This window comes from Pygoscelis adeliae, unplaced genomic scaffold, assembly GCF_000699105.1.
Source record: "Pygoscelis adeliae isolate BGI_AS28 unplaced genomic scaffold, ASM69910v1 Scaffold4, whole genome shotgun sequence".
NCBI classification, from domain to species: Eukaryota; Metazoa; Chordata; class Aves; order Sphenisciformes; family Spheniscidae; genus Pygoscelis; species Pygoscelis adeliae.
Genome location: NW_008824986.1, coordinates 14,557,046 through 14,570,125, shown reverse-complemented (window position 1 = coordinate 14,570,125; position 13,080 = coordinate 14,557,046). Strand labels below are relative to the sequence as shown.

The window sequence follows — 13,080 nt, the reverse complement described above, 5'->3', positions numbered from 1 at the left end:
TGGTTGAGTCCCCATCCCTGGAAGTATTGAAAAGACGTGTAGATGAGGCTCTTAGGGACATGGTTTAGTGGGCATGGTGGTGTTGGGTTGACGGTTGGACTCGATGATCTTGGAGGTCTCTTCCAACCTTAATGATTCTATTCTAATAAAAAATGTGGACCAGCTGGAGAGAATCCACGTGGGACCAGTGAGAGCGATCAGAGTTCTGGAGAACATGAGAAGGAAAAATATTAAAGAATTGGGACTATTTAACCTATGAAGGAAAAGACTGATGGAAGATGGATATCAGTCTTCAAATCATTCAAGGATTCTGTAAAAAGAAGATTAATATATTCTCCATACCTATAGTGAACTGAATAAAAAGTAACAAGTGTAAAACCACAATAAGGGAGAGTCTGGCTGGCGGTTTAGATATCTTTCTAAGAACAGTGAACAAATGAAACACTCTGCCTTAGGAGATTCCATTAACAAAGGAATTAGGAGTCTCCACTACCAAAGGTCTTTAAAAACAGGTTAGACAAGCGTCTGTCAGAAATGACAGAGGTACAGCTGATCCTGCCTTCAGGAGGAGCAATGCAGTAGATGACCTCTCAAAGTCCTTTCCAGTCTCATGATTCTATGATTCATCAAGCGCCAGCACTTCGAATTCCTGATATCTGATGTAAAGTTACTGAAATATGACTATCCATTAGACTTTGTACTTGGTGATACTTTCTTTCTGTATTTCCTGTGGCTCTGATTCTGATCTACAACTGAAAAAAAGTCTGTATTTGGTGGCACCTGTTACTATTAATGATTGATTTTTACATATTCAAGCAGATCTGATCAGTCAAATGATCAGTAGGACTTGAAAAGCAACTAACATTCTTCTGTAGGTTCAGTTGCTGTCTTGATTCCATCTTTTTAAATTTAAATTTAAATTTTTGAGGTACAACTTCGTCTGTCTTTCTGTCTGCTACAGTCCTGGGCACACTGACAACAGTGAAGAGAAAAGTTTAAGTAACTCATAACAAGGAAATATGTAAGGACCTCCAGTTGTCATGGAAACAATCACAATTAATTCCAGATGCTGTCAATGGTCAGGTTCAAATGTCCATAACACTAAACAAAATAAGGTGGTTTTTTTAGTCCTGCTGAGAGGTGTCTGTTCACCACCTATTCAACAAGTCATCTTCCTTTATAGCTGAAGTAACTCTAAAGCAAAGCATTCTTTTTATGCCCAGTCAACAAAATATGTCAAACATCATAATAACATTTAAAAAAAAAAATTTCTTTCATAGTTATGAACACATTAAGACATATAATTTCCTGTGAACTGGGTTTTATATGACTGACTTTAGTTGATTTTAGTTTTATATTTAAGGTTCTTTTTGACTAGCTGAAGATTGGTAGAAGTAGTTAAGAATATTTAAGATTATATCATGAAGACTAAAATTGCAATGCATTTTAATTTAAAATATATTTTTTCTTAGAAATGGAGTCAATGGAACATAAAAATGTTCAGTTAAAGGCACTCCAGCTGCAGAAGAATGAATTAAAGCAGGATTTATTTACTCTCCAAAGCAAACTCAAAGGTGTGCCTGATAGTCATTATTATGATAATTATTGACAAATGCTTCTGAAAAATCTTTTCTGTCAAGTTATTTTTCTCAAGAAAAAGAAATCATAGAAACAAGATTTTAATATATTTTTACATTATGTGATACATCATTTTTAAACATGGTTATAAAAAAATATTATGGATTTCAATAAGATTTATTTTAAATGTCAGTGATACTGAGGTCTACAGATTTGCTGAATCATAAGCTATAAATATGAAAAAAAAATTTACATTTGCTGTTAAGCCATATACTTAAATGGAGAATTTAGTGTTTCAAAGTGAACTTAAAACCAACATAAATATTGTTTAAAACCCATTAACCTATAATTAAAGAATGTCACTAAAATTCAAATGTTTCACAAGCAACATGGCTTGGACTGATAAAGACAGATTTGGCCTAGGTTCTAAACCTCTGAGTTGAAAATTCAACTATCATCTCTTTACTGACATTTGTGTGTTCGTGTATGAAAGTCTGTGCATAAAAAAAGAAGTCTACACACAAAGCTGGGAGGAATGTGTGAAATACACAGGAAACTAAAAGAAAAAAACTAAAAAGCTACAGAGGGAACCACTAAAGGTTCTGTGTCAAAGGTGGTCACAAGCAATAGGGATGATTTTGAAATTTGAATTTAAAACAATGTAATCTAGAAGTGGTTCAGTAACTTTTTTACGAATGAGTAAATAACATGTCACAGTAAGAAAGCTAAGAAAGACAGGCCGTAAATATGGTCATAAATTGTTTGGGAAGAGGAATAAATTTTCTAGAAGATTGCAATATGCATACCAATTACAATAATAAAATAAATTCATGTTCTTTATTTGGATGCCTTTATCCTACAAGCAGTTTCACAAAGAAATATTAGAAAAGATAAATTTAGAAAATGTAGGAAGTCTCTGAATATGGATGATTAATATATATTTATAAGGTAATTGTTATTTTATGTTTAGACCTTGAGAAAGTAATCAAGGAGGCTGAAAGAATGACGAAAGATTTAGAAGCAGAAAAAGTCCAAGTCACTGAAAAACCTCAGACTGATCCTGAATGTTTAAGGTAAGAGTCTCATGTTAGTAAGTTCCTAAATTTAATTTTAGGTCTGTAACTGCAGACCAGTGCTGGTGGCAATGACTATTTTAGCTTTCCTGTACAATATTCCTTTGAAATCAGAAGAATCATTCATTTTTATTACAGAACACAAATTTCTGTTGTTTATTACAGCCTTTCACCCTTACATGCATGCTCCAATGAACTAAAAACTGAAAGCATTAACAAGGAAGTCAGTCAAACTTGGAGGAAAAGCAAAAGACTGCTCCTTGGGTGGAAAGCCAGTTCTTAGGTTTTTGTAAAAATAGTGGTGGCACACAGAGTACTGATGAACTACCCAATGCTATACATACTTCTGCTGACTAGCTGTACAACCTTCCCCAGAGCCTGATTGCAATGGAATAGATCGGCCACAATAACCTCCTTGGGTCAGGTGGGCCTTGTATTGAAGCTACTAAATGTAGATTAGTTTTCTCTATGTTCTCTACCATCAGTTCTAGTTTGCCTTCTAATTAAGCTAGCTTAGAACAAAATTTTGAAGATTTAACCAAGACAGAAGTCCTTGCACAGTCCCCCTTAATTGTGAATATTGCTTTCCAGAAACTGAATGGTAATGACTCATTTCTTGTCAGTTTGCTTAAGTGTGACATTTACATTTTCACTATACAGAAAATAATGTAATGTTTTCAACAAAAAAGCTTCCAATGCAGAAAGCCCCATGTCACAGAATTAACGATCTTTTTCCTATTTTATGGTGTTCCAGATGAAAGTGCCTGTGGATGTTTAAAAGTATTTAGTAGACAATGCAAAGGAACTCCTCCTAGAAAAGCTGGTCCAAAAAATTCTCTAACAGAAATTTTTAGGGAAAACCCAAGTTTTGTTACCATCACATTTTTTTTCCTACACATTTCTGAGTTTTTGACAAAAATAAATAAATATAGTATTTTTTTTCTAAAAATTTTCAATGGAAAAATAAAATTTTGCAGAGAACCCTGAGCATCTTTCTGAAAGATAATTCGGTAATGGCCCATTTTTTGCTGAATATCAGTTTTTGAAAGAAAATGATATATCAGCCCTATTACTAACTCTCTTCAACCGCTTACATGGTGTTGAGACATGGCCAAAATTCCCTCAGCATAAAAATTAATTAGCTCACAATTCTGCATACAGTAGCAAAAACTTTGCATTCAAGATATACGTGGAAGACAGTGTAAATAGTAATAACAGCAGCAATTCTGTAAGACAGCATGTTATAATGCACTCTTTTACATTATTCATTCCATTGTGATATATTAGGTTTTGTGATACATGAGGTTGTCGACTTCCTTCTAAATAACATACTTCCCTTGTAGTAGTTTACTGCCATGATGCCACTTAATATCCAAATTAGTGTAATTAGTTTTCTACAACAGGTTTCCTGTGTATAAGGTACAGACGTAGCAAACATTGTATTACTTTAAATCCCCAGCTTTGCCACTGATTGCAATCAGATCCTAGGGAAATCATTCAAATCTATGTACATCTGTCTTTCTACACAATGAAAGTAACTCACAGCTCTGTGGAACAATACTTCGGTTTTATCTGGGTGGAAAACACAACAGTGGATAAAACATATTAAATTCTATTAACTACAAAACCAGCAAGTGTCATTTACAACCAAAGCAAGAAGGATGATGACATTTTTTTATTTCATAAAATGCCTCATTTTATGGTGAAGATAAGCTTACATTATTTGATAATTGCATGTAGTGCAAAATATAAAGTGTTCCTACTGCCATTACTACTACCACAAAAAGCAAGCGCTCCTTGAAGTGTAATAATATATTGAAGAAATTTTCTTTACATTGAAATATTTTTTCATTTCTGTTACTGGGCAAAATTTAGGACAGATTTGCCTAAATCATACTTTTATCTTGCACTTGCTTTTGATCAGAAAAGCTCAATGCTTTATCGAGAGAGATAGCCCTGAATAAGTTAACTCAGATGCCAGAAGCAACATAACTATGTTACTGTACTTCCATGTCAGCACTAATAGATTCTGCTTTTCAGTAGAGCCAAGTAGGCAATCCTCATTTGTCTACTTCTGTATGTCACAGCACTGTGCTGTTTAGAATTATTCCAAGCCTTATCAAGACTCATACAACTCTTGATTTTTTCTTTCTTTTTTTTTTTTCTTTTTTTTTAACAAAACCCACTCATCACTTCTGGGTTTGGACTACTGAATTAAGAGAATGGAAGGGAATTTAAAGTATTATATGCTATAAATAGTGACATATATAAATATTCTTCCTGGAGGTACCTGATCACCCTCCTGTACCTACAAGGAGGTCATCAAGAAGGTGCAGCCAGGATCTGCACAATACTGCACAGTGGAAAAACAAAAGGCAAAAAGCAGAAGTTAAAACAAGAGGGATTTAGAATGAATTTAAGGAAAAACTTTTTTATCGTGAGGATAGTATAACAAAGGAAAAGGTTGCTCGGAGAATTTGCATAGTTTTCATCCTTGAAGGTTTTCAGACTTGACTGGATAAAGCCCTGAGTAACCTGGTCTGACCTTGTAGCTGACCCTGCTTTGAGAAGGACATTGGGTTAGATGACCTCCTGACATCTCTTCCAGTCTGAATTATCCAATGAACCAATTATCATTGTGGATTCCACAGTCCATAGATAAATACATATGCACTGGCTTGTGCCTACACTGCTCAGAGGCAGCATTATCTGCAACAAACCAGTCATCTCCACACTGCCTAGCATTTAGTGAGATCATATCTACTCTGGTCCCTTTGTAGTGTCTCTGTGACATTAAGATATAATGTCATGTATATACACATATTTTCCATTCAAAATGCATTAAATACTTAAAGGAGTTATGTCCAGCACAGCAGAGTGCTGGTTCAAAATGACAATACTTATCACATGCATTGCATGCCCTGTGATGTGCCACAGAAGTATTTGAGGGACCACGGCTGCTGCAGCAGAGCACATGCTGATGCAGTCCATGCCAATAGTCTCTCTGGAGCAGATCCTTGAGTGAACTATCCTGTCCACTCCTGTGGGTGTCCTCTGAAGGGAATCTGGGAATAAAGAAGAATTCATGCAGTGTTAGTGAGAAAAACTAAAGTACCAGGCACCTGGGGTGAACCAGGAAGCCCTCCTGACAGTCTAGATACACCTTTGGCACTTGCAAAGGACCTTTTGCGGTCAAAGTGCCAATTAATGCAATCTTACATATACTAGTGTATATTTTAATAAGAGTCAGTTTTGGTCATGTTAAAATCAATGTGATTGAACCTATGGTGTTTGAGAAACAACCCTTTTTAGCCTAAAAAGATGTTTTTTCCCCCCATGCAGAATCTATTGCAAGAATAGAATTTTAGTTTTTACTGAAAATCATATTTAGTATGTATAAAGAGAATAATGTTTTGACACAAGTAATGTGGATCAAAAATACATATTTTTCTATGATATAAGCACAAAATTTGATTCTTTTTTTACAGAGCAAGAAACCACACCACTCTTTAAATAGTAAAAATACCAATGTTTTTAATGGTATGCTTCCTTAGAACAAATGTGAGAGACAGTCAGCATCAATAGCCTGATATATGTAGCTCCCAGACCACCCTGTAAGTCTGTTATTGTATCACATACCTAGTCCCAGCTTAAAAATCAATATCAAAAGTAGCTGGCAAGGCAAGAATCTTCATTACAATTAAGTATATATCTTAAAGTAAATTGCATTTCAGCTGAAGAGTGTAGCCAGCTAATTCAAATTACAGCAATTCATCTTTGATCTGAGAAAAAGGCCCTATACCATGTCTCCAGTTTCATAAAATTTCTCTCAAATCCATCAAAGAATTACAAAAGGTCATGAGAAGCACACACCGGTAATTCCAACAGCTGTTGATGCTGTAGTTATAGGCTTGTTCTAATACACATCAGATACAGGAAAAAGCTAACCAAAATTTGAATGTTAAGCACAGATATAGATATAAACAAGACACTGTACCCTCTTCCTCAAAGTAGGCACCCTGGAAATCATAAGTCTCATGATACAGGTGCATAGTTCAGAGAAATATTTAAGAAAAGGCGGCTTTTTTTCAGAAAAGATCTGCAATTAAAATGAAAAGCCTTATTTTAATCATCTGTTCTGCCAATGCCAACCCCAAACACAAAACAGCAGGAAAGGACTTTGGCATCAGCTTTCTTGAGTCACATTTCCCTGGCGGGTAGCAAGTGGCATCACTTAAGTGGAACAATACAGGAGCCAAGCAGAGACTAACTGATACCAGTAAATTCCTAGCTATGTCATTTCACTATTATATTCATTCTAATTACTTACTATATTAATTATTTATCTTCTTCCACATTTTAATTTTAAATTTATGTGTTGTCTTATGTAAAGTAACCTAGAAATAATTTTAATTAAAGTTTATTTAGACTAAGAACAGACAGTTTCTACCTAAAATTGGTATTTATCACACTATTCTAAAGATAGACTAAGAATAAATTGTTTTTCTGAAACCGGAATTTCTGTTCTACTTCAGAAAAGCAACAGCAGAAGGGAAATGCATGAAGTCATCTTACTTTGTAAATAGTTCAAGGCTTTGTATACTTGCCTAATTCCTAAAAATACAGTATTGCTTCTTATACTTCATAATACAGAAAAAGAAATTCTATTACCAAAATTAGGAAGGAAAAAGTAATGCTTTCTTTCATACAAATCATACAGGAAATATGTTCATTAGAGCTGAAAAAATGTTTCACACTAACAGCGGACTGCCCAAGGCCATGCATGGTTCTGGTGGTTTAAAAAAAAAAAAAAATTTGCAGTTTAATTTTATGTTAAATTTTATAATCAGGAAATATCAATCTCTGGAGTAATATATGTGGTTCAAAATGAGCTTTTTAATGACAATCTCCTCATCGATTTTTTAAGCTTTTCTTTTTAATAGCAGTGCCCAGTAGAACTATTATAGTTTGAATTATGTTAAAATAGGTTTCCATTATAAATTGCAGTATGGATTTACAAAAAGTAGATCAAATCTGATTAATGATATCTTTCTTTGATAAGACAACCAATTGGTTAGTCAAAGAAAATGCAAATGCTATCCATCTAGACATTAGCAAAGTATTCGATGTTATCCCACATGGGAAACTACTAGTTAACCTGGGGAAGACATATTAAAAATTTTAAGTGAGTAAGGGAATGACTAATACTAACAACAGTAATAGGTCTGAAAAAAAAATTTGGGGCTGGAAGAAGATAACTACAGTCAGATCTGGTCTTGCTTAACGTTTTAAATAATGACTTTGGAATAGAAAGTGTTTTAAGACAATAGTGTAAAACAATTGAAACACTCTAGACCTTGTGGAGTGAAGTAACTAAAAAAGAGGAGAAATGTAATTATATACATTGCAAGTTTATGCACAACTAAGGACTTCAATAATAAGTACCTGGAAACAAAAGAGAAGGGAAGCCTGAGCTTACTATGTAATCAAAAGACAACTATAAACATCAAAAGTAAATATAGCTGTGGAAAAGATAAGAGCAAGAGGTATTTCCAACAAAAACAGAAGGGTATAAGAATGCTGTGTACAAATCTCTCACTCACTTTTCAAGAAAGATGCATTCAACCTGGAAGATGAGCAGAGAATGGAGAGCCCATAATGCAGAAGAAAACATTTCTGAATCTTTTCTAGCTCTGAGAAAATTACATAGTTCACGTGAAGCAAAGCAGTACAGTATAGAGATACTAATTTCAGCAATAGGGTAGCCATATTAATACATCCAGATTGAGATCTAATTTTCCAACAGAAAAATCAAGATATTTGAACTAGAAGGATCACTGCCCCATATTTACTTTTCCCTGCCTTTCAATAGGAATTTTATTGACCCCTAGAAACACATTTCAGTTTTGATGTCTCTGGTGCTTGTAAAACTTTTCTTTCCTGTGTAACTTGTTCTTATAGATCCTACGGAAAGTAGTCTGTATAACTTCGGTTTGCTGTCTGCACAAAAGCAAACCTCATCCTAAATATGTAGTTTAATTCAGTGTGCCTTAACCTTTCCATGCTTACTCATCTAAAATTATATAGTCCTTAAAGACTTCTTGTGATATTTTATGTATTTGGTGAATATAAATTTAAAAAAAAAACAAAAAACAAAAAACAAACCACACTTTTCAAGACCTAGAACTACTTTTATAAATAGTTGCCTGATAGCATTCACAAAATGCAAGCTTTAATCAACGATAACTATGTATTTTACAATCAGCATTCAATCCCGAACAGTAAAAGCTGAAATTTTCTTATTTTACCTAAGTTTTTTTCTATTTATTTTAATTTACATTTAATTCCCATTGTTATGTAGCCTAGCACCCTGTTTGGTTTCAAGTTTCATCTTCTTGCTAGCATTTATTATTACTACTAGATCACTTTCTTAATTTTTATTCTGTTTCTGCTCCATCAAGCACATACTTTTATAATTTATTTGTTCAAGTGAAGTGCTTGAGTTTATGTTTTGAGATACTGAATTCCATTTAGGACTCATTTTCTCCCTTCCTCAATCAATTGATAATAGTCTGAAATTTATTGACTTCTTCAGCTGTATCAATAGCATTTTCTGTTTAGCAGAGTCAGCAAAGTGTAGATACCCAGCAAAATCTTGCTCTTACTATAGAAACATACACATCAATTTAGTCCCAGTACTGAATTAAAACTGAATGACCCCAATGTGTTAGCTCTACTTCAGTTTGAGACAATAAACCGAAGTCTTCTATACTTTTCTTAAATCTCAATAAGTCTTAAAACCTTGATAAATGCTCCTCCTGACCTTTATCATAAAATTCAGGAAAATCAACATACCTACGCTCAAGTTTATATATAACATCTTAGGGAACTTTTTTTTATACCATAAATTCTATGCTCTGTATATTGGTGTCAAGCAATTACATTTTATAATACACTCTAATGTTTTCTCTTGTATTTACAGTTAAAAAATAAAATGGTGGTCATAAACAAGGCAAAGACAAGAAGGAAAATAAAAAAAAAAAATGTTTTACTTGTCTCAGCAAAACATAACCAAGAGACAGTCTGCTCCTTCTGCAATTCCAACAATAACCTGGTAGGGTCTTCCATCCCCACTTAAAAAAATAAAGGCTCTAAAAACACATATTCACCCTGCTTTCTACACAAACTATTTCTTCTTAGAGACCTCTTTACATAAAATTATTCCTGGAATGCAAGTTTGGGCTAGTGAAGTCTTGATCCAATAACATGGATCTGTGGATGATTTTGGGAGAAACCTGTTTGGCAATAACATGGTTTTCATCATAGTTCAATTCATAATACCAGCATATATTGATTTCACGATTATTTTTCCTATGTGCCTTCTGCATATACAGCTGAAATTCAAGAAGAGTGCGTATCAACCACAAATGCCAATGACATTTAATAGCTGTGCTCATTTTAAAGCTGCAAAATCGATCATCTTCAGTGATCTTCTCCTCCTTCATCTCTTTGTCACTTCTGGCATTCAAGAGTAATGGAAAATGAACCACTGATAGCAGACTTCAGTCTAGGGCAAGCTAGCATCCAAAAAAATGCTGATGCTGTTGTCCCATCTACTTGATTCAAGGCTAGGTTTTTGCTATCGCTATTTATCTTGAATGTTTTTCAAAGGAATAGTCAAACTTGCTTTCACAAATATGGCAATTCAACTCCAGCTGTTCATTAGAGCCCATTACTTCTGATGCTGTAACTTACCAACACACCATTAATCCAGCACAATGACTTTTCTGAAAGATATATTTTATTATCATCAAAGAGACCAAAATGCTAAAAATAAAACAAAAACAAAGGACATGGAGGGCCAAATGCTAATGTGATTTTTAAGATTTTTTTTTTTTAAAGATATTTGCTTTTATCATAGTCATAAGGAGGGTATAATTGTCATATTAATCCTTGGTCTGGCAAAAGGTACAGCTCTTTCCATTTCCAAAGGTGACAGAAAACCTGCCCTTCATCTAGACAGTATAGTTTCATGAATGATTGGTTTGCACATTCAATCTGATAGTGGAAAGATGAATATGAATATCCTGCTTATCTTAAATGTAAAATGAAAAAGCTAAATCTGCTTCCAGGTTAAGCTTTTTTTTTTTTTTTTAATAGTTCCATTGTCTCACATTCCTTCTGGTAAAACTTCATCATTTATTCAGTAACTCAGGCGTCTCCAATGCATTAATTGTGTAGACTGTAACCTAACAGACAGCCCTTGTTTTGTGAGTATAATATTCCTGGCACATACTGTAATTATCTAGCTTCTAAATAAGAAAGAAGGAAGACCGGAAAGCTGAATCAATTGATTAATGTAAAAATTAAACAATGCATCTCAATGAATGTCTTTTATCACCACTACCCCATGTTATGTAAGGAGTTGTGCTGTCACCACATTTAAAAGTTTTATAAAATATTTTAAATAAAATTTTAAAATCCATATGAATAATGTTACAGTTTCAAAGCACATCATCAATAGTAATTAATTCACAATCCCAAGACAAAGATAAGCAACTCTTACTGCTTATCTTCTGGTTGTTCTATCCTTAGTGTACACCTAACATGGACTGGTATCATTCTTAGCTGTCAACTAGCAAACAGACTATGCATCAATTTTACAATGTGGAAGACAACAAGAGAGCATTTTCTCTGAGATTAACAGACTGTGTCTTTTCCTGAAGTAAATTAGGCAAAGTAGGGCTTTTGTTTGTCTTAAACAAATTAGGGTTCTAATATCACACTAACAGAGAACACAGAGAGAAAAAAATGAGGAGGCAAGGCAATGAAGTTAAGATGATTTAATCAAGATCAGAAGCTGATCTTAGATCTTGAAATGAAATTCTCTCAGTGAAAATGGTCTGTAAACTAGCACTGTACTACAGTACAGTGAATATGTCATTTCTTAAAGTGTAGTTCAAAATTTCCTTTTGTCTGAACACTTGTATGTATTATGAATGCAGGAGAAATATTCCTGAAAGAAGAGGCATTTACTGCTTTGTAATACAAACATACAAAGCTCATACTGTTTCCATACTGATGGTAAGATATTTACATTTTCCACAGGAACAGCAAAATTAACTTACAGTCCAGTCTTATGCTACTGTTCTAATGCTACATGGTGACTAAGCTATTCCTCTCATATGAAGCTATACCTTTTACTTTTAATAAAGCCATTTTCTTGTGTAGAAAACAAACTCTGTCTGCAGTAGGACAGCTAAAGAGGTGCATCATCGATATAATGGAGTTAAATAATTTATTCCCTATTATAGTATGTAAGAGAAAAAAAGGTTGCTACCTCCTCTATCAACTTCAGAACAAACGAGGTCCTGCTTTAATGCATCAGTTTAGCTATTTAATGAGAAGCAGAATATATCCTTTTCCTCCTTTTTTTCAGTCTGTCTGTATGTCCCAGAATACTCGCATTGTTTGCTGAAACTGTATTAAGGGTGAGCAACTTCAGCTGTCTCATTACGCTTTTCTTATGACAGCCATGGAAAGACTCAGTATAATCTCATCACCTTGTATTCATCAGACTACTAAAAGCTCTGGCATAGATTTCTCTTGGCCTACCAAGTATTAATTTAAACCACTACAGTCACTTAGGTGCAAAGTTTAGGTGTCTCCTTTCAGCAGGCCAGAAGCTCTTTTTGATAATAAAATTGCTATTATTTGCTATATTAAATTCAGTCCTTTTTGTAGAAAAGTTGGAGAATTCCTGGCTGAGGAATTGCGAAACAGTCAGTAAGCGCTGAAGAATAATAGGAGCAGTGGGGAGAGAACAGCAGCAACAGCAAAGAAGTCTGTGGAGGGGTTTGGAGCAATGATTGCACAGGAATGGCTGCACAGGGTCAGGCAGAGAACCCACCTAATCCAATATTCTGTCTCCACCAGCAGCTACGAGTAGATATCCAGGGAAAGTAAGAACAGTAACATATGGTACTTCCTAAGTATCAACATTCAAATTCACATGTTTAAATAAGGAAAATGATGACTAATGAGGCCATAATTCTTTCACGGTTTATGAAAGCAACATGGTCCAGAAATTTGTCTTAAAAAAGTACTTAGTCAAGATATACTTTGTAAAAACCCGAAATGTCATTTTCTGAAGTTCCTCACATTGCCATCACAACTGCCAGTGCTGAATGAAATCCAACAATATTGAGGGAGAGCAGCATATTGGACGGCCAATTACAAAACTAACAAACTTAAATCCTGATCATGCAAATAGATCAACGAGGGTTTTCTCACATAAGCTTGTACTGGGTTTGTGTGGCAAGGTTTTGGTAGCAGGGGGGCTACAGGGATGGCTTCTGTGAGAAGCTGCTAGAAGCTTCCCCCATGTCCAATAGAGCCAATGCCAGCCCGCTCCCAGATGGACCTGCCA

The 13,080-nt window shown here is 34.4% G+C and overlaps 1 protein-coding gene across 1 annotated transcript in view; it reads left to right on the top strand.

Annotated features, from left to right (window-relative positions):
* CCDC172 (coiled-coil domain containing 172) overlaps window positions 1–13,080 on the top strand; it is a 22,212-nt gene that overhangs the window by 7,126 nt on the left and 2,006 nt on the right. Inside the window, exons 5-6 of the mRNA XM_009325918.1 lie at window positions 1,473–1,574; window positions 2,549–2,651. Coding sequence (XP_009324193.1) covers window positions 1,473–1,574; window positions 2,549–2,651 — 205 coding nt within the window. The remainder of the gene's footprint in view (window positions 1–1,472; window positions 1,575–2,548; window positions 2,652–13,080) is intronic.